The 27,984-nt window shown below is 44.4% G+C and overlaps 1 protein-coding gene across 3 annotated transcripts; it reads left to right on the top strand.

Moving 5' to 3' along the window:
* The first annotated feature begins 40 nt into the window (after positions 1–40).
* On the top strand, positions 41–27,521 carry SEC24C (SEC24 homolog C, COPII coat complex component). Of its 3 annotated transcripts, none has more exons than XM_059900143.1 (24): positions 41–60; positions 4,818–5,017; positions 7,691–7,826; positions 16,889–17,064; positions 17,274–17,654; positions 17,969–18,105; positions 19,337–19,405; positions 20,718–20,829; positions 21,059–21,186; positions 22,372–22,510; positions 22,715–22,830; positions 23,010–23,134; positions 23,296–23,487; positions 23,693–23,786; positions 24,002–24,118; positions 24,471–24,641; positions 25,134–25,230; positions 25,320–25,465; positions 25,691–25,829; positions 25,971–26,089; positions 26,187–26,366; positions 26,628–26,819; positions 27,054–27,143; positions 27,288–27,521. In XM_059900143.1, the coding sequence occupies exons 2-24, from the start codon at positions 4,846–4,848 to the stop codon at positions 27,426–27,428; spliced, it is 3,369 nt and encodes a 1,122-aa protein (XP_059756126.1). In that variant the 5' UTR covers positions 41–60; positions 4,818–4,845; the 3' UTR covers positions 27,429–27,521. The 3 variants fall into 3 exon arrangements, with proteins under 3 accessions (XP_059756126.1, XP_059756125.1, XP_059756127.1); XM_059900142.1 differs by lacking the exon at positions 41–60 and adding an exon at positions 2,979–3,067; XM_059900144.1 differs by lacking the exons at positions 41–60; positions 19,337–19,405 and adding an exon at positions 2,979–3,067.
* The last annotated feature ends 463 nt before the right edge of the window (positions 27,522–27,984 follow it).

The raw sequence follows: 27,984 nt of genomic DNA, 5'->3' as shown, positions 1-27,984 counted from the left end.
AGGTGCTCGTTGTTTGGTGAAATAAATTACCTCTTACAACACATAGTTGGTCATGGAAAGGTGGGTACAAATAGGTGTGCATAAACATGCCAACCCATGTTAATAATAAAATATTTAGTTATTTTTAGGTTTCCATTACATGAATATGCCCTATGTCAAGAGATCTCTTTCTTTTAAAAAACATAATATTATGGTGCTGTAATTATTAAAGGCTACAGAGGTCCCTGGAATAGCTGCTCTGATAGCATGCTAAATGCTGTTTGCCTTGGTGTTTGATGTAGTCATAGAAAGCACTTGGAATTTAGAGTCAGAACTGGACTTGGATTCTTGTTCTATCATTTATTAGCTGTGTGACCTTGGGCAGTTACTTGACCTCATCAGTAAAAAGAGTATCTATATATCCATTCATTCACTATTCAAACATTTATTGAGTGCTAGCTACATGTAAGCCATCGTGCTATACCAGTGGCTTTCAGTTAACCCTGCACATTGGAATCAATTAAGTGCATGTTGGAATCACCTGGAAAACTTTTAAAGCTACTGGTTCCCTAAAATAGGACTGTGTATATGATTAGATGATGTGTAATGACATTTTACATATTACATAAATTTATACATTATACAAATACTTTACACACACACACACACACACACACACACACACACACACACACATTCTCAGGCCCCTCAGCCTTAGGGATTCTAATTTTATTGGCCTAATAGCTGGTATGGCCATTTTATTTTTAGTTAGTTAGTTAGTTATTTTGGCATGGCCAGTTTAAAAAGCACTGCAGGTGATTCTAATGCACAGCCAAGATTGAGAACCAGAGTGGGGATACAGAAACCAATAAAATGCAACATATCAGCCTCTATTCTCAAGAAACTATGAATTTAAACTCTGCTACTTACTAGGAGTGCAACATTTAAGCAAGACAGAGGATACCTACTTTCCTATGCTGACATGTGTTAAATGGGATAAATTATGCGAAAATACTTCGCAGAGGGCCCAGCTTATGGCAATTGCTCAACAAATGTTAGCTGAATTTGGCAAATTACTAATCTAGACTAGTGGGTCTCAATCTTCAGTGTGCAATGGAATTGTCTAGAGGGCCATAGCTTGCTGGGCCCCACCTGCAGAATTTCTGATTCAATATGCCTAGGGTGGGTCTGAAATTTGTAACAGGTTTCCCAGGTGAAACTGGTACTGTTGATCCCAGGATCACAGTTTGAGAAACACTGACCTCCACTATACACTCCTGAGGACAGGAAAAATCTGCCTGTTCACTAAAACGTGCTCAATGCCTAATAACAGATTCCAGCAAAGACTAGAAGTGCAATTTTTTCAATGAATGAACCACTTTGTGCCTCAGAATAACTAAAATTTACTGTGCACAATATGAGAGCAAGAACTTTTCCCCGCATTGGTTATAAAATTCTTCATTTAATGTTTTTTTCCCTTTAAATGCTTCCTTTACACCAGTGCTTTTTCCCCATTTCTTTTCTTCCTTATTAAAAAAAAACTTTTATTTTAAAATGAATTGTACATAATACATATGAACTATTTGAAAATAATAATGTAAATATCCATGTGAATATTAAGAAATAGAACACTATTAATATTATTGATGCTCCATTATGTTCCTCCCAATTATACTTTTCTCTTTACCTCCCCCGAGGTAACCAACAGCCTGAGTTTTGTTACTTTGGTTTTTTTGTTTGTTTGTTTCTTGTTTTTTTGGCCCCAGGCCGGGCTGCTTGCAGGATCTTAGTTGCCAGACCAGGGACTGAAACCAAGCCCTCCAGCAGTGAAAGCGTGGAGTCCTAACCACTAGACTGCCAGGGAATTCCCACTTTTTCTTTATAGCTTTATCATACGTGTATGTAATTACAAAACCTTATTTAAATTGGCGAAGAACTTTTGTTTGTTCACTACTGTATTCCCGGACCCAAGAACATGGCTTGGAACACAACAATGCTTAAAAAATAATTATTAAATGAAAGGATTATTGAAAGGATTAAATGAGGTTATGTATATTTTAAAAACTCCTACAAATATTAGCTACAATATTATTATTAAATGGGGTAATAATAATTACTCCAGGAACTGTAGCTCTTCCAACAGGCTGGGGGCATTCTAAGAGTAGAGATTATCAGGCTGTGGCAGTGCTCTGCATCTAAACCAAGGCGCTCTATAAAAACGGTTAATAACGGCTGACCTTTACTGAGCACTTACTACGGTGCCAGGCAGTCTTTGTGACCTAATCCCATACTCTCAACAAGTTTTTAGAAGGGTATTCATATTCTCTTCATTTTACAAATGAAAGAAACTGAGGCCGAGATTAAGTTGCCCAAGCTAGGGAACTGCAGAGCCAGAACTTGAACACATGACCCCAGAAAGCAGAATTAGTGCCCTTTAACGTTACAGGGTTCTAAGGGAATTCCCTGGTGGTCCAATGGTTAGGACTCTGCACTTTCACTGCCCCGTGCACGGGTTGGATCCCTGGTCAGGGAAATAAGATCCTGCAAGCCCCATGGGTCAGCCAAAATAAATAAATTTTAAAAAGATGTATTACATCAGAATAATTATATTAAAAAAAAATTGTACGTTCTGCTCCGCAAATCTCAAGACCGGCAAAGGTCATGGGTGAGAACCTCCAAGACGGAAATCAATGGGGCCAGGGGTCAGCAGGAAATCGCTACAGGACTCTAAATCAGAGGTTTCTAATATGTCATAAGAAGGAGGGTTACTAAACGTAGTTCAATCGCATCTCAGCTGGTGGGACCATAAGGTTACCAGGACATCTGGGCAAAACAAAAACAAAAACAAAAACGGAAATGCATAAGAAACTGCGGAGCCCCTAGGGGGCGGCCATGACGAGAAGGGAAAGTACCGCATGCGCGGCATCCGGGTTCCTCGGCGCGTGCTTACTGCAGACGTGGCAGAAGGCGCGGCCTTGGAGCGTGGGGGTGGAACTTCCGGGGGCGACGCGCCGGCCCCCTCGGAACCGGAAGTGGAGCCTGGGAGCCTTGACGTTAGGAACGAAGTCGAACCTGGATCTGGAGCCGGGTGAGGAGTGGCTTCGGGAGGTTGGTGGGTAGGAAAGCAGAGGAGAGACCGGGGTATCACTGGCCAGATCGGGGTCCTGTCTGAGAAGGAAGGGAGGGGCCCGGGGGCGGGGCCCGGGGAGAGACCCTCACCTCATGCATCCACAATCCAGAATCAGTCCTAGACCCTCCCTTCTCTCCTCCCGGCCCAGATTCCGGCTCCCGCTTCCTGCCCTGAGCCTGTTGAAGGGCGCAAGACGCTCGATCTCCTACTTAGTGGAAGTCTCTCTCATCGCGGCCCGAGAAGCTGGCTTGGCTTCTCGGTCTTGATCCCCGGCGCTCCCAGCCTCCACAGCTCGACTACTTTCAGAGTTCTAGGAAGCTTGCCCCGCCTCCTGGGTTGTCACCCTCGACTGTCCACCCAGAGTGGAGTTGAAACTTGAGCCTGACTCCAAACTCTTGGGTGTGTTTGAGGGGATTATTTCCTCGAGAAGAAGCTCCTTTCCTACCATCCCCACCCCCACACTGACTTTAGGAAAATAAGAGGAGGACATCTGTCAAGTTTAATGTAGTGACCTGTGCGAGGTTTAGGATTTGGAAGAACAGCTCCTGAGATGGCTTTGAATTTAAAGAGTTCTAGTCCAAGAGCAGCTCAGCTTTTCTGTAGTCAAGATGGCCCTACCTAGCAAAGGGGAGAGACCCATTGTTCCATTGCAGTAGCTGTGAGCTCTTATGCTTCCTGGGTCCCTTCTGTCTATAGGATAGTTGGAATGATCAGGCTATGAAGAGTAGATGTGATAAGATAGTCCTGTTCTTGGAAGGACCTTGGAAAGGCTCTCCAATTTATTCCTTTGTTGCTGGGCAAGATTGTAATAATTTTGGTGGTGGCCTAGATTCATTACAAGCATATAAGAGCAGAAACAGGAGAGTTGGAGAAGTGCATTGGGATTTGGAATACTTACAGTCCCCTCTGCTTGAAGGATAAGGTGAATGATCTTTTCCCATGAAATCTAACTTTGCCACTGATCTTTGAACTGTTTCCCTAGGTTATTGTGAGAAGTTTTTGTGCCAGGCCTGCACTCAGTTCTAATCTGATACCTTGCTAGAGTTTTCAGCTGTCCTTTACATTTAGTGATTTTAATACTTCAGTTCTAAAGTCCATGCACTCTTTTGGTGGGAAGACTGGGGATGGAGTAGCACTTGATTTACTGCAGTTTAGCCAAAGAATGTCATTTTTCTAACCGGTTACTCTAAAATTTGTCTTTTGAGGGGGAGGGAATTTAGCTAATCTGTCTTAGACATGTAGTCTAAGTGATTAAAAATGACTAGCACACTAGAGGGTATTCCGTTTTGTGGAATGAATGGATGCTAGAGTGAATGAATGGAAAGTGGGAGCATTGTTTCATTTACCTGTAATATCACAATAGTTCATCAGTGGCAGGACTTCTTGTATTACTAGACACTAGAAATCATACCACTGGGGAATGGAGGCTGCTGCTCCATTCCAGTGGGCCTATCTGAGGTTGAAATGTATACCCTCTTGGCAGTGACAAGGCATAGGGTTCAGAGTAACAAAATCCTTACTTTGAGGAGGCAGTCTGTCTGCTGTCTGGGGAAGAAAATTACAAAGATCCTGTAGTAGTGTGAGAATGATTAGGCTGATCACTGCCTGATAAGGTCAGTCCTTTTCTATTTCTACTTCTACTGTGAATAGTGCTCTCTCTTTAAAAAACTGATTTTGACTAATTTCTCTCTTCTCTCTCATCTAATAGGTGAGACCAAGTCGGGGATGCTCTCATAATGAACCTTAACCAGTCAGCTCCACCTGTGCCGCCGTTTGGGCAGCCCCAGCCTGCCTACCTAGGGCATCATCAATCCAGCTATGGTGGGCAACCAGGGTCCACAACCGCCCCCACTTCCTATGGAGCCTACAATGGCCCAGTACCAGGCTATCAGCAAACCCCTCCCCCAGGTATGTTTCCAAGCTTCCTTTGAGCTAAGGAGGGGAATTAGTAGTCTTCAGGTTGGGTTGTATTGCCCTACCTAAGCTGCCTAAAGGGTTGTGGTGACTGGGATTGAGGAACATGAATCTGGCCCTTGGTCACTGAGAGTCCTGTGGGCAGTCTGCCCTTCCCTTTTTTTGTTTTTTGTTTTGTTTTTTTTCCCTTTTGGCTGCATCACGTAGGTTGCAGGATCTTAACTCCCTGACCAGGGATCGAACCCAGGCCCACAGCAGTGAAAGTGCCGAGTCCTAACCACTGGACTGCCAGGGAATTCCCACCTTTCCCTGTTTTTTTATAAGGTGACTGTGTCTCTGCCTTAAGACATCTAGTGGGAGCACATCTTCCAGGTTCAATGGCAGTTCACTTCCTGTGGGTGTCACCCTGTGCAGCCTCACCTGGCTGCATTGTTCACAGCTGGATGGAAGGGTTGTGGTCACAGCTCGTCCAGAGCCTGTGACCAGGATTAATTATTTCTGTTGACCTAAAGTCCCTCTGAAATCACTTGTTTCTCACGTATATTGATAATGCCTCTCATCGGACTCATAGTTCTATCTATAAATGACTCTGGGACTTGGGGAACTAGTTCATGGATGAAAAGTGTGATGTTTGTGTGCCTGATTTTTGGTGCCTCTCATATCTTCCTGCTGATATCATTCCTTTTCCTTTGTTTGAGTTTCTTTGGCTTCTTAGATGTTATCTAATATCAGGGAAATAAGAGGAAACCAATCTGGTGCTGCCTTAGGATCAGTGTTTGGCTTTTACGTTACTTTTTCATGAAGAGCAGCTGGTAATCTACAGATTATATTATTCATAGGGGTTTTTTAGAAAATGGTTGACATTTGATCTTTGGTTAGGCTAGCTAAGGACTTAGGTATACCAAATGCTTTATGCTTTTTAAGACAGTAAATTCCATAAAGAGATATGGGAAAAAGAGGCACCAAGGAGGCATAGGTAAGATTTGGGAAATGATTGAAGTTATGACCATTTTAATTATGACTTTGGAGAAAAGAATTGCGAAGTGGTGAGATTAGGTCTCAGGGCTTTGGAGAGCCTAACTCTGAGTTGGGACTTTGGCTGGACAGAGTCCACCTCTGATCTGTCAAGTCCTGGCTTATCAAGGTGGAGTTTGGCATTGCCCCAAGAGGAAGCTCTGTTATTGAGAGGAAAACATATCTGGTTCTATGATGGCTAGTGAGCAGGTTCAGATTAATCATATTCCTGTAGGCAGGTTCTATAGTGTCTAATCTCTACTGAGGGCAGAGCAAAAGAAAAACAAAAAAACAATAGTTTGAACAGGGGTCAGCAATATTTCCAAAGTGATATGCCAAGTAACTAATTGCTTTCTTCCTGCATCTCATGCAGGAAGGATGGTTGGGGGTAGTAGAAGTAGCTTTGATGGCAGCTCTGATGAGCAGAAAGGACGGAGTACAGCTTTTGTGCAGACATAGTGACAGCAGTAATTGGAGGGCAGGTGACCTGTCCTGACTGAACAATTGGGCAGAAACAAATTCTCCAACCTGTGGGAATACTTTCCTGAGCCATGTGCTATTGGGAGTGCCAACACTTAGAAATGGCTGAAAAGAAGATGGGTAGGATGAGTAGAATATATGAAGAAGAGGTTAGCAGAATAGTCTCCCTAATATTTATTTATTTATTTTGGCTGCGCCATGTCTTAGTTGCGGCATGCAGGATCTTCATTGTGGCATGTTTAGTTGTGGCATGCGGACTCTTAGTTGCGGCATGCATGTGGGATCTAGTTCCCCGAACAGGGATCAAACCCGGGCCCCCTGCATTGGGAGCGCAGAGTCTTACCCACTGGACCACCAGGGATGTCCTGAATAGTCTTCCTAAGAGGTGCCTTTCTTTACAACCTAGTTTAGAATGTTACTTGGTCACCTTCTGTGCCACCTTTCTCACGTATGCTCTAAGTTTCTGAGTTCTGGAGTGGGATCCTTTCCTTTTTAAAAAAAAATTAGTTAATTAATTTATTTATTTTTGGCTGTGTTGGGTCTTTGTTGCTGCGCTCGAGCTTTCTCTAGTTGCGGTGAGCGGGGGCTACTCTTCATTGCAGTGCACAGGCTTCTCATTGCGGTGGCTTCTTTTGTTGCAGAGCACGAGCTTCAGTAATTGTGGCTCGAGGGCTCTAGAGCGCAGGCTCAGTAGTTGTGGCTCACGGGCTTAGTTGCTCCACGGCATGTGGGATAATCCTGGATCAGGGCTTGAACCCGTGTCCCCTGCATTGGCAGGCGGATTCTTAACCACTGTGCCACCAGGGAAGCCTCGGATCTTTTCCTTAAAAGAGTTGACGTTTTGTCTAGGGTAAGAACGTTAGACTGTCCTGGATTGAGTGAGAGTGTATGGTGATCCTAGGAAGGCCCTACATTTTTGTGGCTCTGGCTCCAGCTTCACCTGTAGTATACCTGTCTAGAAGAGTAGAGGCTCTCTGGCTGGGCATCCATGTTCAGAATCTCCTGTAGCTGGAGTTGCATGTTGATGGTGTCCTTTTCATTGCCAAGCTATGGTATTATGTTTGTGATATTGCAGTAAAGGTCTGAGCTTATTGATCCTTGCTTTGCATTCCTTGCTCAGAGTGGAGGAGAAAGTTATTTCCCAATTGCTTAGTTTCTCTTCTTTACCCTCAGGTGTTTCAAGAGCCCCACCTTCTTCAGGGGCACCTCCAGCCTCGACAGCACAGGGCCCTTGTGGCCAGACTGCATATGGCCAGTTTGGACAAGGAGATGTACAGAATGGGCCAAGCTCCACTGTTCAGATGCAGAGGTACGTATTTGTTTTTTTTTAAAAACATCTTTATTGGAGTATAATTGCTTTACAGTGGTGTGTTAGTTTCCGCTTTATAACAAAGTGAATCAGCTATACATATACATATATCCCCATATCTCCTCCCTCTTGCGTCTCCCTCCTACCCTCCCTATTCCTCCCCTCTAGGTGGTCACAAAGCACCGAGCTGATCTCCCTGTGCTATGTGGCTGCTTCCCACTAGCTATCTGTTTTACATTTGGTAATATATATAAGTCCATGCCACTCTCTCACTTCGTCCCAGCTTACCCTTCCCCCTCGCCGTGTCCTCAAGTCCATTCAGAGGTACGTATTTGGCTCAATCTAAAATTGGTCTGATGAGACTGGAAAAATTAGGAATGTGTGAGGGCCTATTTACTTTTCTTTTTTTTTTTCTTTGCTTTTCTCTTACATCCCTTTTCCTCTTCCCTTCATCTTTTTGTATTTTGTTCTCATTTTTGCAGGTTACAGGTGCTGCTAATGTCCACCCTGTGGATTATTGACCCATCTAAGTACCTGGGTTTTTTTCATATTCTTTCTATTTTTGTGAACTTGGGTTTTTTCCTTGACTAGACATATCTTTAATAATTGTTATGGTCCTTCTGAGCTTACCCTACGGGAAAAACAGGAAAAAAGAACCTCAGGATTATTTATGTCTCTTCTGACTTCCCCTTTTCCTTTAGATCAGGCACTTAGTAGGACTTATTGGTTAAGTTTGGGTGTGACCAGTTATGAAAGAAAAGATACTCAAAGGAAAACTACATAAATGATGAAAACTTTGGTGGTGCATGACTCAATAAACCCTTGTCTTTGCATGGAAGTCCATTAAAGGAGGGCAGTCATCTCTGTTGGAATGCTGTTTGTTTTTTGGTAAACAAAGAATAAAGTATAACTACGTGTAGGGTATGTGGTAGTGCAAGAGTCACTTACTGACATTTTTATTAGGTGTCCAGAATATACATTTTTAATATTCAATGTAAGCCCGGAGAAAGAGCCCAGGAAACTCTCCCTAACCCTCTGTGTTGGAAAACTCTGAGAAGCAGTATAGGGAATTCATTAATTCATTCATCCACTTAAAAAAATATTTATTTTGTACTACTATGTATCAGATGTTGTTCTAGAGGTTGGAGATAAAGCATTATCAAACAGATCAAGTCTCTGCCCTCGTGAGCTTATAGTCTCATGGAGTACACAGAAGATAACAAGTAGTCAAATGTAAATAAGAAATAAAACAGAATAAGGATATTGAGAATGAGTGGTGAGGAGGTAGGGAGCTGTTTTAAATACATTGGTCAAGGAAAGCCTCTCTGAAGTAATGTTTGAAACCACAGTGAAATGATGAAGGGAGGTACCCAGAGATCTGGGGGATGAGTGTCTTAGATAGACGGAACAATGGTGCAAGGGCCCTGGTAGAGAAATTAATTTGGTTGATGTGAAGAAGAGCAAGAATGCCAGTGTGTCTAGAGCAGAGTGGAGAGTGGAGGAGATAAAGTAGGTACATAGGCAGGAGCCATATCATGTAGTGCTTTCTAAGCCATTGTTAGAAGTTTAAATTTAATTTTAGTTGCAGTGGGAAGCCATTGGAGACTTTTAAGCTGGAGAGTAACATGTTCCCCATTTATTTGTTCGTTCATTTATGTGATGGATCTTTTCATTGTAATGTAAAACACATACACAAAAACCATACAAAACAAAGGTATGGCTTAGTAAATTTTCAAAAAGTGATTACAACCCAGATCAAGAAATAGAACTCTGCCACACACCCCTAAAACCCCTTCCATGTGTTCCAATTCAATCATCGCTCTCTCCCTCCCCCCATAAGTAACCATTATCCTAACTTTTTTTGGCCATGTGGGATCCTAGTTCCCCAGCCAGGATTCGAACCCATGCCCCCTGCAGTGGAAGCGCGGAGCCCTAACCACTGGACCACCAGGGAATTCCCTATCCTAACTTTTATAGTAGCCACTTTCTTGTGTTTTTTAAAATAGTTTACATCCAAAGGTACATCCCTAGACACCACAGTTTAGTTTTACCTATTAAGAAAAAACAACTTGATGTGTCTTTTAAGTCTATAGGTTCCCTTTTTATCTCTTTCTTTTTCTTACTATTTATCTGTTGAGGACTCCAAGCTAATTGACCTGAAGAGTTTCCCACAGCCTGGATTATCTGGGTTGCATATTCATGTTGCAGTTCAGTATTTTCCTTTTTCCTTTGTATTTCCTGCAAATTGGCAGCTGAATCCAGAGACTGGATCCAGATTTGATCCGTGTGGATAGTGTGGAGCAAGACTTTGAAGGCACATAATATCTTTTTTTTTAAATAAATTATTTATTTATTTAATTTATTTATTTTTGGCTGCATTGGGTCTTCATAGCTGCGCACGGGCCTTCTCTAGTTGCGGTGAGCGGGGGCTGCTCTTTGTTGCAGTGCGCGGGCTTCTCATTGTGGTGGCTTCTCTTGTTGCAGAGCACGGGCTCAAGGTGCGCGGGCTTCAGTAGTTGTGGCTCACGGGCTCTAGAGCGCAGGTTCAGTAGTTTTGGCGCACAGGGTTAGTTGCTCTGCGGCATGTGGGATCTTCCCGGACCAGGGCTCATACCCATGTCCTCTGCATTGGCAGGCGGATTCTTAACCACTGCACCACCAGGGAAGCCCCTGACCAATTCTTATTTTTAATATCATTATGAATTTATAGTTTTAAACGTATTTGATGGGTTTCAATTCACTGCAATTATCATCATTATTGGAGTGTAAAGTGTCCTGTCTTTGACCAATGCGAGCCTCTTCAAGTTGACTCCTGAGTCCTTTTGACATGACCCTAGTAATCTTTAGGTCTAATGAGATGTTTCAGGCTTATCTTGTACATTTATATTCTAGACCAGGAATTAGCCATTTTTCCAAGAAATCCTTTATTTTGTTGGTGAGAAATGTTATTTTGTGACTATAACCTGGGCACTAGGAATGTTCATTGCTGCCTGACTGGTCACTTCCTAGGCCTCTTCAGTGGACATAGCTAAGAAATACATATCTACATATATTAAAGTTACAGTACCTCATTAGTTTAAATATGTACTTTCAGTTCAATTTCAAGACTACAGAACCTTTACTTAACCTCTTCATTATATCTGTATCTCTTTTCTTCCACACCAGGAGTCTTGAGTCTCAAGACTGTGGGGATGATGGAATTTGAATATTGGAATATGCCACAATTTCTTATTTATTTTATCCCTTATTATACACAACAATCTCAGTATAACAATACTAATACTATCACAAATGTGATTAGTAAAAACATTACTTTTTAAAAATTTTGCTTGTGCTCTCCCCATTCTCTAATAATTGAAACAAATATATTTATTTTAAAAAAGAGGTCACTTTGCTGAATTCAAGAGTAGAAGTAGGGAATCCTATGAGGAGGTTATTGCCAGTAGTTCAGGTAAGGGATGATCTTGGCTTGGTTTAGGATGGTAGTGGTAGAGGTGGTAAGAAGCAGTCAGATTTGGGATATATTTTGAAGGTAGAGTCGGTAGGATTAGATGTGAGTTAAGAGAGAAAGAGGAATTCTGGATGTCTTTTAACCTGTTGACTTAAGCAATTAGGTAAATAGTGCTATTTACTGGGATGAAGAATATTTGAGAAGGAGCAGATTTGGGGGGTGAAATGAAGGGTTTTATTTTGTACATTAGGTTTAAGAAAGCTACTAGCTACCAAGTAGAGATGCTGAGTAGGCAGTTGTATATGGATCTGCAGCTAAGGAATGATGTCAGGACTGGAGATACAAATTTGGGAGTCTTCAGTATAGAGACATTATTTAAAGCCATGGGACTAAATGAAATCACTTAGAAAGTGAGCATTGAGAGTAAATAGTAGAGTTGAGGACTGAGCCTTGGAGCTTACCAACATATAAAAGGCAGTCAGAGGGACTTCCCTGGTGGTGCAGTGGTTAAGAATCTGCCTGCCAATGCAGGGGACACAGGTTCAAGCCCTGGTCCCAGAAGATCCCACATGCCACAGAGCATCTAAGCCCGTGTGCCACAACTACTGAGCCTGCGCTCTCGAACCCCCGAGCCACAACTACTGAGCCCAGGTGCCGCAACTACTGAAGCACGTGCACCTCGAGTCCGTGCTCTGCAACAAAGAGAAGCCACCGCAATGAGAAGCCTGCCATGAAGAGTAGCCCCCGCTCGCCCGCGTACAGCAACGAAGACCCAACGCAGCCAAAAAGAAATAAATGAATAAATAAATTTATTAAAAAAAAAAAAAAAAAAGAGGAGCTATCAAAACACAATGAGGGACTTCCCTGGTGGTCCAGCAGTTAAGACTCCATGCTCCCAGTGCAGGAGCCTGGGTTCGATCCCTGTTCAGGGAACTAAGAGCCTGCATGCTGCAACTAAAGATCCCACATGCCACAACTAAAGACCTGGCACAGCCAAATAAAACAAACAAATAAACACACTGAGAAAGAGCAGTAGTGAGGTAGGAGATTAGCCTGACAGAGTAGCATCCTGAAACTAGGTGAAGAAAGTATTTTAGGAAGTAAAGAGAATAATCAGCTGTGTCATTTGCTGCTGAAGGGTGAGATGTAGACGAAGAATTGACTGTTGGGTTTGGCAAGGTTCGACATCATTGACAGATGTAGTTTCAGTGGAGATACGAAGGCAGGTGAAAGAATTTCAGCTGGTAAGTAGATTAATGTAACCTAAAACCCTTCTGCCACAAACATCTAGAAAGGGGAGAGGAAATAGAAACAATTCTTTTTTTTCAAATACATAATCAAGCTTAAAAGAAAGAAAGTGAAATCCTCAAGTGCCAGAGACCAAGTGGGAACTGAAAATCAGAGTGGTAAGTTGACACTGTGGCTGCCTGTGGAGAGGGTGGAAATTATCATCTTGAGAACCTGCGGGCTTAAGTTTAAGCCGGTACCTTGGGCATTTCTGAGCTGCGGTTTAGAACTGAGACCTTGTTTATGAAGTCTGGACCTAGGCTACACCTTCAGTGAACAGGTAGACCAGAAAAAAAAATCTGCACACTGGCTGAGGGAAATAATAAGGAGTCCTGTTTCTCCCAGGCTGGCTGTGGATAAGTGGGGGAAAAAAGAAAAGGTCTTGGGACTGCAAATGAACCTGTCTTTTTGGGGCGGTGAAAATGTTCTAAAGTTGGATTCTGGTGATGGTTGCACAACTCTGTAAATTTACTAAAAACCGTTGAATTGTACACACTTAAAAGGAGTGAATTTAATGGTATGGAAACTATATCTTAAAACTTTAAAAAAATTTTGATCTTGGGCAGCAGTATCATTGGAGTACCTTCCAGAAGCAAATGCTAAACAACCACTCTCCCTCAATCCAGGCCGTTAGAGTTTCTCAGAGGAAAAAAATATCGATTAGAGGAAACAGGGACTATTAGAGGAGAGCAGATAGTAGACTAGTACCTTGATTGAGGGACTGTAACTGTCAACGTAGAATTACGTACCTAGCGAAGAGAGAGGGCGAGTAAAGACATTTGCAGACAAAGACTGAGAGGTTACAGTGTATAGGCCTTGGTTGAGAAAACTACTAAGGGATAGACTAAGGAAAAAAAGGAAAATGAACCTAGAAAGAAAGATCTTTAAAGAGAGAGAGGAATAGTAATTAAAGAAGTAGAGATAGGGAATTCCCTGGCAGTCCAGTAGTTGGACTCCGCACTTCCATTGCAGGGCACACGGGTTCAATCCCAGGTCCAGGAACTAAGATTCCACAAGCTGTGTGGCGTGGCCAAAAGAAAAAAGAGACAGCGTATAGACCAATTCTTTTCTAATGTTTGGCTAAAAGAAGAGCAAGAGCTTGAGAGGGATGTGAGGTTTTAGGGCAATTTTATTTGATTGGATTTTTTAAACAACTTCATTGAGATATAATTCACATACCATGCAATTCACCCATTTAAAGTATACCAATTTAATAGTTTTAAGTATATTCACGGAGATGTGCAACCATGACTATAGTCAGTTTTAGAACATTTTCATCACCTCAAGAAGAAACACCATATCTTTTATCTAAGTAGCTATCCCTATTTAGGTTTTCCTTAAATTCCTCACTCCCCCAATGTTAAGCAACCACTAATCTACTTTCTGTCTCTATAGATTTCCCTATTCTGGACTTTCATATTAGTGGAATCATATACTATATGATATTTTGTAACAGACTTCTTTCACTTAGCATAATGTTTTCAGTGTTCATTTATGTTGTACCATGTATCAGTACTTCATTCTTTTTATTGCAGTATCTCATTGTATACATATAATACTACATTTTCTTTATCTGTTGATGGATATTTGGGTTGTTTCCACTAATAGTTGGTTATTTTTTGAGATGTTTGTATGTTTTTGTGCTGATGGGAATGATCAAAGAGAGAGACATTAAACAGGAAGTACATTGGAAAGACAAGTTCCGGAATGGAAAAAGATATTTACATATAAAGTAGGTATAAACATAAAGTAGTATCCAGAGTATGTAAAGAACTGCTACTAATCAATAAGAAAAAGTCAATTCAGTTGAAAAAAATAATGGGCAAAAACCAGAATAGGTATTTTATGACATAAGGGATACTAATGGCCAAAGAACACATTAAAAAGCTGTTCAACCTCTTAAGTAAAGAAAAAAGTAAAAATTAAAAACCACAACAAGGGACTTCCCTGGTGGCACAGTGGTTAAGAATCCACCTGCCAATGCAGGGGACACAGGTTTGAGCCCTGGTCTAGGAAGATCCCACATGCCGCGGAGCAACTAAGCCTGTGCGCCACAACTACTGAAGCCTGCGCCTAGAGCCAGTGCTCTGCAACAAGAGAAGCCACTGCAATGGGAAGCCCGTGCACCACAACGAAGAGTAGTCCCCGCTTGCTGCAACTAGAGAAAGCCCGCGCACAGCAACGAAGACCCAACACAGCCAAAAATGAATAAATAAATTAATTAATCAATTTATTTAAAAAAACATACAACAAGATACTCCTATGTATCCATCAGATTGGCAAAATTAAAAAGTCTGACAGTACTAAATATTGCTGAGCATATGGAGTATCAGGAACTCTCATCCACTGGTGGTCAGATGCAAATTAGTACAACTGCTATGGGAAAATAACTTGGAATTATCTGTTAAAATTAAAGATATGCATATCATATAAACCAGTAATTTCACTCATAGCTATATGCCTTAGAAAAAAACTCATGTATGTATAAACAAGTTGATTATATGATTGAACATAGCAACATTATTGATAATATCTAAAAATTGGAAAACCCCCAATATCCATCTGTAGTAAAATGCTTAAGTAAATCATGGCATATTTATTTAGTGGAATAGCATTTAGTGATGAAAGAGAATGCTAAATGCAACAGCATAGATGAATTCATAAACATATGTCAGAGTATGTACAATGTGATTCTGTTTACAAAAGTTTAAAAACCTGACATAGCTGAATTATATTGTTTTAAAGACAAGGGAACAATTATCAAGAAGTTGGGAAAGTAGTTATCTTTGGGAGAAAGGAGAGGGCTGTGATGGAGGAGAGGCACACAGGGCCTTTGGTGTATTCTATTTGTTGACTTGCTTTTTGGTTACATGGGTTTTTGTATTATTCAGCAGTACGTATATGTTTTATGTATTTTTTCTATTTATGTTATATTTCACAATTAAAAAGTAAAGTATTGATACATTGGACTAAGAATTGGGTCTGGGTTCTAGTCCTAGAATAGTCTGCTACTTATACGCTTAGTGTTTTAGTTTTCTGTCTGCTCTGTTTCCCTCATTAATTTGCTGTGAGAATTAAATTAAATAAAGCACTTAGAGATGCTTTGTAAATTATAAAGCTATGTACAGATAAGGTGTTGGTTTATTGTTACTATGGTATGTGATAGAATACCACTGGGTAGTGGAGAGTATTATCCATGTTAATAGAGTAGTACTATGGAATATAATTATTCTGACAAGGATTTATGAGCATCTGCCATGGGGCTAACAGTATGTTTGTTGCTATGGAAGACAAAAAATGCAAAGCCCAACAAAGAGCTTAGGGAGGTAAGTTTCACTAGCATATTGCCCAGAAAATACTAGTTGAATGAACAAATGAAAAGTGTGAAACTGCAGAACTAGTAGAAGCTGACCAAACATAATAAAGTTCTAGTTATTTAGTAGAGACAAAATAAGCAGGAAGGATAAATCAGAATTTCAGTGTAACAGGCTACCGTTGTGAAGAATTTGATTCATTCTTGAAATCCCAGAAGGAGCTTGTTATGTATAATAATCTATGTTATAGATTTCTGCAGTAACATTACTGTAAAACACTGTTGGCAATTGCTAGTTGGTATACAATGATATTGGAATGATTTTGAATTTATATATTAATATGCCATCTGATACCATGGGAGTATCCAAGACAGCTATCCAAATAACGAGGCTTTGCTAGATAGACCCAGCTAGAAGGCTACCTGGCTTATGTCCTGTTTGTCTAGTCCTTAACTCTGGTAGAGTTAGCATCATCTTTCTGCTTAGTATAGAATGCCAGACTTAGCTGACCTGCTCTTCTGATCTTATGGATATTTCTAACATCTTTCCCAGGATTAAGTGATACTTCGGTTTAAAAGTTAAACAATCAAACTGCATTTGTTTGAGCCCACATTTATTAAGCTCCTGTTGTGTTAATGCTTCTGTGCACCTTCCCTTTTGACTCCTTCAGTGCTTCAGATTACAGAACTGAGGTGGTTTGTCAACAAAGGATTAAGGCAGAGGAGGTGATAATCTAACTAGCAGAGTGAATAATACTCTGATCTGAGGGTGTTCGACACATGTTTTTGGAGTGAACCTAATGGAAAACAAGGTTTGCCATGAATAATCACAGTGTAGATCATGAGGAATGTAATTTATTCACAAATACATAAAAATGTGAAGCCATATAAGAGCCCAGATGAGAGTAAGATGCTGTAAAACAATATAGTTTCCTATATGATGTGGAGCTCCTGCCAACTTTGAAGGGTGTCTCGGCCCACTAGAAACCTCTGCCTTCCTTCTCTTCACAGGCTCCCTGGGTATCAGCCATTTGGGTCAGCCATATTGGCCCCTGTGGTCAGCCAGCCAGCTGTGCTTCAGCCCTATGGCCCTCCCCCAACAAGTGCACAGGTGACTGCTCAGCTGGCAGGAATGCAGATCAGTGGTGCTGTGGCCCCAGCCTCTCCACCTTCAGGGCTAGGCTATGGTGAGTAGCTGTGACCACAGGAATACTGTCCCCTTCTTTTTAGAAGTATCAGACTCTGGGGCTATACCTGACTCCCTTTTATTTCTTGTGCTTCTGAGCCCCAGCAGATGGGAGGAGTCATTCCTGCCCCTCATGTGGAAAGGAAAGTGATTTACTGAACAAGGAGGCAGAATGACTGGGGTTCTGACTCTACTTCTTCTACTTCTCAGGCCCACCAACATCGCTGGCCTCAGCCTCAGGAAGTTTCCCTAACTCTGGTCTGTATGGCTCCTATCCTCAGGGCCAAGCTCCTCCCCTTGGCCAGGCCCAGGGTCATCCTGGGGCCCAGCCTCCCCAGCGATCTGTCCCACTACAGGCCTCCAGCTTCACACCCCCAGCTTCAGGGGGTCCTCGGATGCCTTCGATGACTGGTCCTCTCTTGCCTGGACAGAGTTTTGGGGGGCCCCCAGTGAGCCAGCCCAACCATGTGTCCTCACCTGCTCCTCAAGTTCTGCCCCCTGGCACCCAAATGACTGGGCCCCCAGGACCGCCACCGCCACCGCCACCTATGCACTCCTCCCAGCAGCCAGGCTATCAGCTGCAACAAAATGGTGAGTTTTTCCCAAGGTCTTCCTAGGAGCCAAAGGCTTTAGCAATTCACGTGTTTTTGTTGTTGTTTTTATTTGCTTTTAGTATCGCTTGCTAAGTGGTGAACTAGATAGACAGCTTCAGGGTATTATTACTAGGATCTGGGGTTTATAAGATTTTTTTTTTCTCTTAGTTCAGATAGTGTGGGCTTTCTCTGAATGGTCATTACTGTACCTCTCAATTCTACATTTGTAGGAGTCTAGTAATTTCCATGAGGCCTTAAGAAGAGATAGAGAAGGAATAATTTGTTCATCAACCTTGTGTCCTTGTCTCTCAGGTTCCTATGGACCAACCCGGGGCCCTCAGTCCAATTATGGAAGTCCCTACCCAGGAGCAGCCGCTTTTGGAAGTCAGCCTGGGCCTCCTCAACCATTGCCTCCTAAGCGCCTGGACCCTGATGCCATCCCGAGCCCTGTAAGTAGATACTTATGTGGTCCTGGGGAAGGAGCCTGTGGCTGCCAGATAAGTGAGTCAACCTAGAAGAGATGTTTGCCTAGCCTTTTCTGATTTTCCTTTTCGTTCATCATCTTGTAGGTGTAGAACCTAGATGTAATTTTTGACTCTTTAACTAGAACTTGAAGTCCCAGAAGTCTTTTGGGGGCACTTTTACTTCATAGCTGGGCAGGAAAGGAAGGGAAACCAGGAGTGATCAGCAGTATCAGTAGAGCTCTGGGTTGAGTGCTGCATTCTGTCACTGCTGGACAGAGCACGGTAACCTCTGCTCTTCTGTGGAGTAGTGGGTGGGTCCAGGTCTTGTCCTCTTAGATCTAGTAGGATAGCAGTCTTCTTAATGGGTAGAGCTGGTGGAAATTCTCTGGTGGTAGGTGGTAAGAAAAGGAAAGCCTCTCTGGATTCTCTCTGCCCCTACTTGGACAGTGTTTTAGGAGGAAGCCTCCAATACTTTTGTTTGTTAGCCTGCTGCTGTGTGGATGGGGAATAGTAAACTACAATTTCAAGGGCAATGTGGGGAAGTTGCTTCTCCCAGGAAGAGGGTGAATCTCACTCTCAGAGCCATCATAATGCTCAGGCCTTCCTCATCATATGCAGAATAGAGCCTGGTACTGTACTCCCAAGTGGAGGCCACTTTATAGTTCTGTCTGCAACATTTGCTATGTCAATTACCTCACCATGCTTAGCCATTGTCATATTCCATTCTGTTCTCTTCCCTATTCCGTTGGGGAACTATCATGGTGAGGGACCCAGTTGGCAAAGGAGGACTCTAGAGGATTAAGCCGTCCCTCTTTCCTTTTCCCTCCTTTAGTGAGAAGGAGAGTCTGGTTGGATGTGAGGCTTCTTTCAGCATAAGAATAGTTCTTACATGGGAGGCTTGGCCTTTTGGAGGGAACCATCCCTCTTCTTCCTTCTTAAAATTTCTCCCATTCAGCCCCTCCGTATAACCCCTCTTGCCTCCTATTTGCCCCCTTCCTTATCTTTCTACGTCATAGCCTGAGCCATTAAAGGCTCTTTTCTGACCCAGAAAAATTTGGAATTTCTGATCTAGGGGGGGCCTGATTTCAGCAGTATGAGCTGGGCTCTAGCTGTTCATGTCTAACTCATCAGGGCCAAGAGAAGTAACATCTGCTTCTTGTTCTTTTGTCTCCCTCCCTGTATTCCCCTGCTGCCTTTATTATTAAAACACTAAAAGCAACTCAATGAGCTGCCTCCTCAGCAGAAAACCAGGCACAGAATAGACCCTGATGCCATTCCTAGTCCAGTAAGTGCAGGGGGTGGGTGTGTGTGTGTCATCCCTGTGTTAATGTCACCCATGCATGCCTGTGACCTCATCTTCACCTCATCCACCATGTCCATCCCTCCGCATCTTCTTCCCTTAGTCCTTCTAGACCCTTGCTTTTACAAGCTAGAAGGATGTGCATGCCTCGAGTCACCATATAATGAAGAAGTAGCAAGCTGTTAGCAGTGCCTTTAAGTATGGGATGGTAGAAGGTCAGGATCGAAGGGCGGGGTCAGATGGCGTGTTAAGCTTTGGTTTTAGTCCTGCTGGCTCCTCCAGGAGCCTGCATGTGACATAGGATGGAACAGGACAAAACTGAACAGTAGATCCTTCCCTTTTGGGTTTGATTTGTCTACTGCTTGTTGTAGAGAAACATGTGGGTAGGTGGCTACTAATGTACAAATTTGGGAAACTGTCAATTCTTACAGGGAGGGGACAGCTGGTTTGGGAAAGTGTGGGCCACTTTCTCATCTGGAGAGTCTGTTTGACTCTGATATACTTCTAAGCTTCAACTCTTTCTGCTATGGGATACAGAGTCTTATTCTCCCTTTACTTTTTCTGGTTTTACCAAACCCATCTTGAAGTAACTGACCAAAGGTTATCAGCCTGCATGAAGGTCTGATCACCAGCTTTGCAAAATCTTTTTTTTTCCTTTGCTGGGTCTGTCAAAATGTGGGGGACTGAGGATTGGGCTATAATATCCTCTTCTCCCATATTTACACACTGAGGCGTACCTGAAAATAAGGCAGCATCTGCTTCCTCACCTTACCTGATCATTTCCTGCTGTGTAATCCTCTCCTCACCCTGTCCCTTCTACTTTCGTTGAGTGTAGAGTCATTCCAGGTAGATTTCATTTTTACATGGTTACTGTTGTCTGTTCTCCTGCTCTGATTCAGAATGTGTCTTGGGAAGAGAAGGGGAGGCGGAGGAGGCTTGATGGGGGAGGGAAGTGGAATCTGACCATGTTTGAAGGCTTGTGATAAGAGCTGGAGCTTTCCTGGAATAGGTATTATAACAGGGTGATCACCATTTATTGGGGATCAGGGCGATTCATAAAGAAGCCCTTTCTCAATGTTGCCTGTCCAGCATGTTGCTGCTGACTGTGGAGTGGAAGATTGGTATTACAGCATTTTATATGATCTCCTAAAGGAGAGAAGGCCTGGTGCATGAGGCGTGTTCCTTGGCAAATTATTAGTTTCCGTGCTGCAGCTCCAGTGTTTCTTTCTCCTAGCTCTCTGCGACCCGCTACTCCCTTTTCATCTGTCACTTCATTCATTTCACCTCTTCCCTACAGATTCAGGTTATTGAGGATGACAGGAACAACCGGGGTTCAGAGCCATTTGTTACTGGAGTACGGGGCCAGGTGCCACCCTTAGTCACCACCAACTTCCTCGTGAAAGACCAAGGTGAGAAGGGCATTAATTACTCCCTGCGGGGACTTTTTCTCCAGCATTATCAGCTTATGGATGGGGCTTTGTCAGTCTTTAATCAGAGACCAGTCCCTCATTGGTCTCTAGGGGGAAAAAGCCACTGTCAGCTCTAGCATTCGTTGGGATGATGGGGTGGATTGGCAATGAAGAGCCAGTGTCTGGAGTGATTCTGTGATCTGACTCAGCTTTTCTACTTCCTCTTCAGGGAATGCAAGTCCCCGATACATCCGATGCACATCCTATAATATCCCTTGCACATCTGACATGGCTAAGCAGGCTCAGGTGCCCCTGGCAGCTGTCATCAAGCCGCTGGCAAGGCTGCCCCCAGAGGAGGTGAGTCAGGGAAGGGACTAGAGTATAACGAAAGGGAGGAAGGGAGGGGGAGTGGGGAGTGGGACTTCTTCCTAGATGTGATTCTGGCAGTCACAATGGAAGAAGTCTTGGTTGGGTGGGAGGGGTGAATATCTTCAATAGCTTTCTGTCACAGGGCCCATGCCTGAAGGGGGTGGTAGGGATGAGAGTAAAAGCCCAAGAAATTGCTGGATGGGAGCAGAGTCCACAGGGGAAACACATTATGGAAAGAGTCAAGGCCAACTTGTAGGGGAGAAGACAGCTGGTTGCAGGAGCCTCTCATAGCATGGTCATCTCCAGATGATTGGAAGCACATCATTCTGTTTTTTTCTTGTATGCTGTCCTGTCATCCCAGGTAGGTCGAGATGTTAGGACAGCATATTAAGGAGAAAGGTAGATTAAGATCCAGTAGTCCTTCTTTTACCTGGTTTGGGCCATGATCTGTCACTCCAATACCTGGAATCAGCATTGAAAGAGAGAGAGCTTGGCAGCTGCTCTGCCAGGCCTTGGTAGGATACCCTCATGATCATGCCTAGCTTAATGAACTTGGGGTGGATTTCTCTGTAACTGGATACTCATGGCTCACTTTACATCCTGCTTCTCTGTCTTGTTCTGTGTTTTTCTCTTTCTCTTTTCCTGGGTCTCAGTGGGGATGGTTGGACACTTGGCTGCTGGTCTCTTATCTGTAGGGTGACATCTGCCTGGGCATCAGTAGGCTCACAGAAATCCAGGGATTGGGGAGGACAAATGTCGTAGATACTTCGTTGGGAAATGAGGTAGGAGTCAAGATCCCTAGAGCAGGAGTGAAGGGGATTGAAGATTGGGCCAGAAATGAGAATCCTGGGTAATCTCTGGTTTTCTCCTCATACGTCCATGTCAGCCCCTGGCTTGTTTGGGCCAGTTCCACAGTTGCTCTTCTCTTTCCAGAAGAAGTGAAATTCTAGAGATGAGGAGTAAGGAGAGGGGACTATAGAATTTAGACTCTTAGGGACATTCCTTAGGGACATTTGACATTTGTCCTCATTCCCCTTCTCTCTGCTCCCTCCCCAGGCAAACTATCTGAGCCATGCCCTTCTCCCTCCAGGTTGTTCCTCCTCATCTGTTGCCACATATAGCTCCCTGCTGTAGCTTCCCTCTATGTCTGAGCCCCTCCCCTTTGCTCTTTAGGCTTCACCGTATGTCGTCGACCACGGGGAATCTGGCCCTTTGCGCTGCAATCGCTGCAAAGCATACATGTGCCCTTTCATGCAGTTCGTTGAGGGAGGGAGGCGCTTCCAGTGCTGCTTTTGCAGCTGTATCAACGATGGTATGTTCACAGAGGCTGGGGTTGGGGGGATCTGGATTGCATCTTCATTGTTCTCTTTCTAGTTAGATAGATGAGGGTCCGTTGGTTCAGGAGTTGGGGAAATAAGGCGCCTGTGGGGATGTGGGGCAATAGAGTGAGCTCAGCCAGGACCCAACTAAGATTGAGCGTGGACCTTTGAGTAACACTCTGCCCTACTCCCCACAGTTCCCCCCCAGTATTTTCAACATCTGGATCATACCGGCAAACGTGTGGATGCTTATGACCGTCCTGAGCTGTCCCTGGGTTCTTATGAATTCTTGGCCACTGTAGATTACTGCAAGGTGAGGGAAGGTAGTGTGGGAAGCAGCAGTGGGTGGACAATGAGACAGCTGAGACTTGCTGTGGTCATTTCCCTCACCCCATCATTGTCCCCTTTGGTGTTGACTTCTCTCTAGTCAACTGACCTGCTTACTAATACCCCTCTCCCCACCCCCGCTGCCAACATTTCCTTCCTTTGCAGAACAATAAGTTCCCCAGCCCTCCTGCCTTCATCTTCATGATTGACGTCTCCTACAATGCCATCAGGAGTGGTCTTGTTAGGCTCCTCTGTGAGGAGCTCAAGTCACTGTTAGACTTCCTGCCTAGGTGAGAGTTAGGGGCCGAGGTGCTTCCTTTGGATAATGATGCCTGAGGAGGGGGCTTAGGGGTGGGTGGCTGGGTTAACTCAGCACATCATGGATCCTGATGTCATGAAGTTGGGTGGTGGAGAAGGTGGCAACCGTGGGTAACAATGTCACCTTCTACAGGGAGGGCGGGGCAGAAGAGTCAGCAGTCCGCGTTGGCTTTGTCACCTATAATAAGGTGCTCCACTTCTACAATGTGAAGAGCTCATTGGCCCAGCCACAGATGATGGTTGTATCTGACGTGGGTGACATGTTTGTGCCACTGCTGGATGGCTTCCTGGTCAATGTCAATGAGTCTCAAGCAGTCATCACCAGGTAGGAGTTAGACTGTGGGGGTAAAGCAGGGGTGGGGTGGGTACAACCACGGAAAGCCAGAGAGTTGAGCAGAGGGTTCAGCGGATGGACAGAGGCTGTGCCTCAGGAGTTCTCAGAGTCTGGGGGCCAGATGACTCTTCAGGGAATTGAGGGATTTGAAATGTGGATAGCAATTTTGATTGCCTCCTATCACCTATCTCTTCAGCTTATTGGATCAGATTCCAGAAATGTTTGCAGACACAAGGGAGACAGAGACAGTATTTGCCCCAGTTATCCAGGCTGGGATGGAGGCTCTGAAGGTAAGGCTCGAGTCCCTGGCAACCACCTCTGCAACACTGTCTTCTGACCATCTTACCCCCTAGGATACAACCCCTGTTTCTTCAGTGATTGATGGCTGTGCAGTGAGTCAGCCTGTCTGACATAGTTGGCACTGAGTAAATGACGAGGGAAGGGATGAATGAATAATGGATGAATAAAGGAAAGAATAGACAAGTAGATCTCTCTTCTTTTCTAGGCTGCTGAGTGTGCAGGGAAGCTCTTTCTGTTCCACACCTCCCTGCCCATTGCAGAGGCCCCAGGGAAACTGAAGAACAGAGACGACAGGAAGTTGATCAACACAGACAAGGAGAAGGTATGGGATTGGGAGCTGCGGGGAGGACTTTCTATTACAGAGGAACATGCTGTCTCTTCACAATGCAGTACTCTTTAACTTTCTTGAGGGGGACTGGGACTGGATCCTCTGCCCTTTCACATGTCACATCCGTGACTGCCAACCTTCTCCACTGCTCCCACACCTCTACCCCATCCCAAAGCCCTTGGTAGAGTTTTTTTTAAAATTTTTTTTAAGAGACTGTTCTGTTACTATTGCAAATTGAGAGGTAGATCTGAAGTCTTACATGTCCTTGAATATCCCACATTACATATACAGTTCTCAAACAGGGTGGAACTGAGATCTTTGAACATTTTTTTCTATTCTTCCCCAGACTCTGTTCCAGCCTCAGACAGGTGCCTATCAGACCCTGGCCAAAGAGTGTGTGGCCCAAGGCTGCTGCGTAGACCTCTTCCTCTTCCCTAACCAGTATGTGGATGTGGCCACGCTCTCTGTTGTACCCCAGCTCACTGGTGGCTCTGTCTATAAATACGCTTGCTTTCAGGTACGGCATGGGACTCTGGGTGGCAGGTGGAAGCAGGACTGGGAATGCCTGCCTGCATGTGGAGTGGCCCCTTAGCTGCTGACTCATTAATAGGAATAGCGTTGGAGGAGAAGACTGCACAGTGTAAAGAAGAGAGTGTGGCAGTCAGAAGCACGGGGCTTGGAATCAGTCCCGGGTTGATATTCTGGCCCTACCACTTACCAGCTATGTGACCTAGGATAAATTACTTAATTATGCTCTCCTTCGTTTCTTCATCTATAAGATGGGATTTTTATAGTTATTAATTAGGATTTGTCATCAGGATTAAGTAATTATATGTAAGGCACTTAATGTGATACCTGGCATGTAATATGTAATAAGTGCTTAAAAGCTGTCATTATCATCATTATTATTATCTTCATTATGAATTCTGCAGGCTTGTAGAGTGGAGGGGGTGCAGGGAGATTGTTTATATGTAGTCAGTGATGTGACTCTGGGCCTGGGGGGATGCAGGTGGAAAATGACCAGGAGCGGTTCCTGAGTGACCTGCGTCGGGATGTACAGAAGGTCGTTGGCTTTGATGCTGTGATGCGGGTCCGGACAAGCACTGGTCAGTCCTAGTTGGAGAAGAGCAGGTGGGGGGGCTCAGTCTGGAGGGAGGCACGTGTCATACCTTTAGCCCTGTCCATGTGGCCTCAGGTATCCGTGCTGTAGATTTCTTTGGGGCTTTCTACATGAGCAACACAACAGATGTGGAGCTGGCTGGGCTGGATGGGGACAAGACGGTGACTGTGGAGTTCAAGCATGACGATCGGCTCAATGAAGAGAGTGGAGCCCTCCTGCAGGTAGGGGGCAGGAGGCAGGGGTTGGGGAAGAAGTGTCCGCGGTCATTTCACTGGCTATAAATAGGCTGTAGGGAAGGGGGTGAGGGGTGGGTAGAGAAGACTAGAAGAGGCTGGAGAAGGGATAGCTCATGTCTGTCTTCTAGTTTAATAATATAGCAAAGAGGCAGTTTTCCGAGGGCTTTGCTGAGGGAGGGGTGTGAATTCCCCCTTTCTCCCTTCCCCTAGTGTGCCCTGCTCTATACCAGCTGTGCAGGGCAGCGACGGCTCCGCATCCACAACCTCGCCCTCAACTGCTGCACTCAGCTGGCTGATCTGTATCGAAACTGTGAGACTGACACGCTCATCAACTACATGGCCAAGTTTGGTGAGGGCAGAGGCAGGACAGGGTGGGATTGGGGCTAAGAGAAAGGTCCAGCATGGTCAGCGATTCAGCATTCCTGAGTGGGTGTGACGGTGGGAAGGCACATGTGATGGAGTGGCTGTGCTGTCTCCCTTTCCCATCCAGCATACCGGGGGGTCCTGAACAGCCCTGTGAAGACTGTTCGTGACACTCTCATCACTCAGTGTGCCCAGATCCTGGCCTGTTACAGAAAGAACTGTGCCAGCCCCTCCTCTGCAGGACAGGTAGGGCAAGCTTATTGGTGGAGGAGTTGTTGGGATACATTTTTGCATTGGGAGGGATTTCTCACGATCATTGACTTTGTTTTGATAACCCCCTTAGTTGATCCTTCCTGAGTGCATGAAGCTACTCCCAGTTTACCTGAACTGTGTATTGAAGAGTGATGTCCTGCAGCCTGGAGCTGAAGTCACAACTGATGACCGGGCCTATGTCCGACAGCTGGTTACCTCCATGGATGTGGCTGAGACCAATGTCTTCTTCTATCCTCGGCTCCTACCGTTGGTGCGACTGAGTGCTGGAGTGTGAGACATTGTAGTGAGAAAGGGATATCATAGGAGGAGGAAGGGAAGGATTAATATTATCTGTGTTTGACACTCATGAATTTTTTACCTATCTTATCTGCTGTAGTATTTTCATACTAAGAGTTACTCAGGTGCTTAGCTTTCTGAAATTTTGTGTGTATGGGGGTGGAGGATGGGGGTGCGGGTGGGCAAACGAGTCTTATGGTCTTTGGTAACCTTTTGCCCCCTTCCTTTTGTCTAGACAAAGTCTCCCATTGAGAATACTACTGAACCACCAGCAGTTCGAGCATCTGAAGAGCGTCTAAGCAACGGGGATATATATTTGCTGGAGAATGGGCTCAACCTGTTCCTCTGGGTGGGAGCAAGTGTCCAGCAGGGTGTTGTCCAGAGCCTCTTCGGTGTCTCCTCCTTCAGTCAGATCACCAGTGGCTTGGTGAGGGCAGGGAGTCAAGGAGAATGTGGGTGTGGAAGTAGACTCTGTGATACGAGTTAGGAGCCAAGAAAAGTGTGCTCATTCCCTTAAATAGCAGGGTACACTTAGAGAGGGAGGGTGCTGTCGTTCTTCACAGGCTTCCATATTTCAGATAATGCATAATCTGTGCTGCGCCATCTTCACTTCTGGATTCAGCATACCTTACCGTAAGGATAAATGAATTTTGTGTTCCAGAGTGTTCTGCCAGTTCTGGATAATCTGCTGTCCAAGAAGGTGCGAGGCCTCATTGACAGTTTGAGGGCACAGAGATCACGGTACATGAAGGTAACACTGATCTGAACCTGGATTTCTTACCTTGTCAAGTCCTCCCTGGGAAGGGGGATGGGGAGTAAGTGACTAGATAATGGGATTTCAGGGCATGTTTAATTCCCTTTAGCCCTGCCTCATGACCCTGTGTTCTGGCCGTAGCTTATTGTGGTGAAACAAGAGGACAAGCTGGAGACACTGTTCAAACACTTCCTGGTGGAAGACAAGAGCCTGAGCGGCGGAGCATCCTATGTGGACTTTCTCTGTCATATGCACAAGGAGATTCGGCAGCTACTGAGCTAGAGCATGTGGGTAAACAGCATAGGGTCCAGGCCAGCTTCCAGAAAATACCCCAGGACAGCAGAGAAATTGGGACAGTTCCATATATTATAAGTCATATAAGCTGACCTCAGTCTCTTTGGGGGGAGGGGGAGGTATAAGGAGACACCTTCTTTCTGGGCTCAAGTATCCTACCACTCTGTCATGTCCTGCTGTTGGAAGGTGCCCCTATCCCCTCACTTTACCCTCATTTTCCTGCTAATCCTGTCGTAATGAATGTAGTTTCTCAGTTCACTGTATATGATTTGGTGTTGGGGGATTTGGAGCCACCCAGACCCTGATTAATATTATGTGTCCTTTTGGACCAGCCTCCAAGAAGAGAAGGGCAGGCAGGAAGGAGTGAGGATCCCAGGGTTATTACAGGGGGAGGGGCTGCTAATTCAGCTCATTGTCATCAACAACTTCCTATATTAGGGATAAACATACATACAGGTGCACAAGAGCTGGGGTATAGACCATAGATGGTAGAGAGAAAAGTGGTCAGTCTTCTTGGGCCTGGAAGTCAACAGCCAACTCAGAG

The sequence above is a fragment of the Balaenoptera ricei genome, chromosome 16 (genome assembly GCF_028023285.1).
Source record: "Balaenoptera ricei isolate mBalRic1 chromosome 16, mBalRic1.hap2, whole genome shotgun sequence".
In the NCBI taxonomy this organism is placed as follows: domain Eukaryota; kingdom Metazoa; phylum Chordata; class Mammalia; order Artiodactyla; family Balaenopteridae; genus Balaenoptera; species Balaenoptera ricei.
The sequence above is the reverse complement of the archived record's forward strand: the minus strand, read 5'-3'. Positions and strand labels throughout refer to the sequence as shown.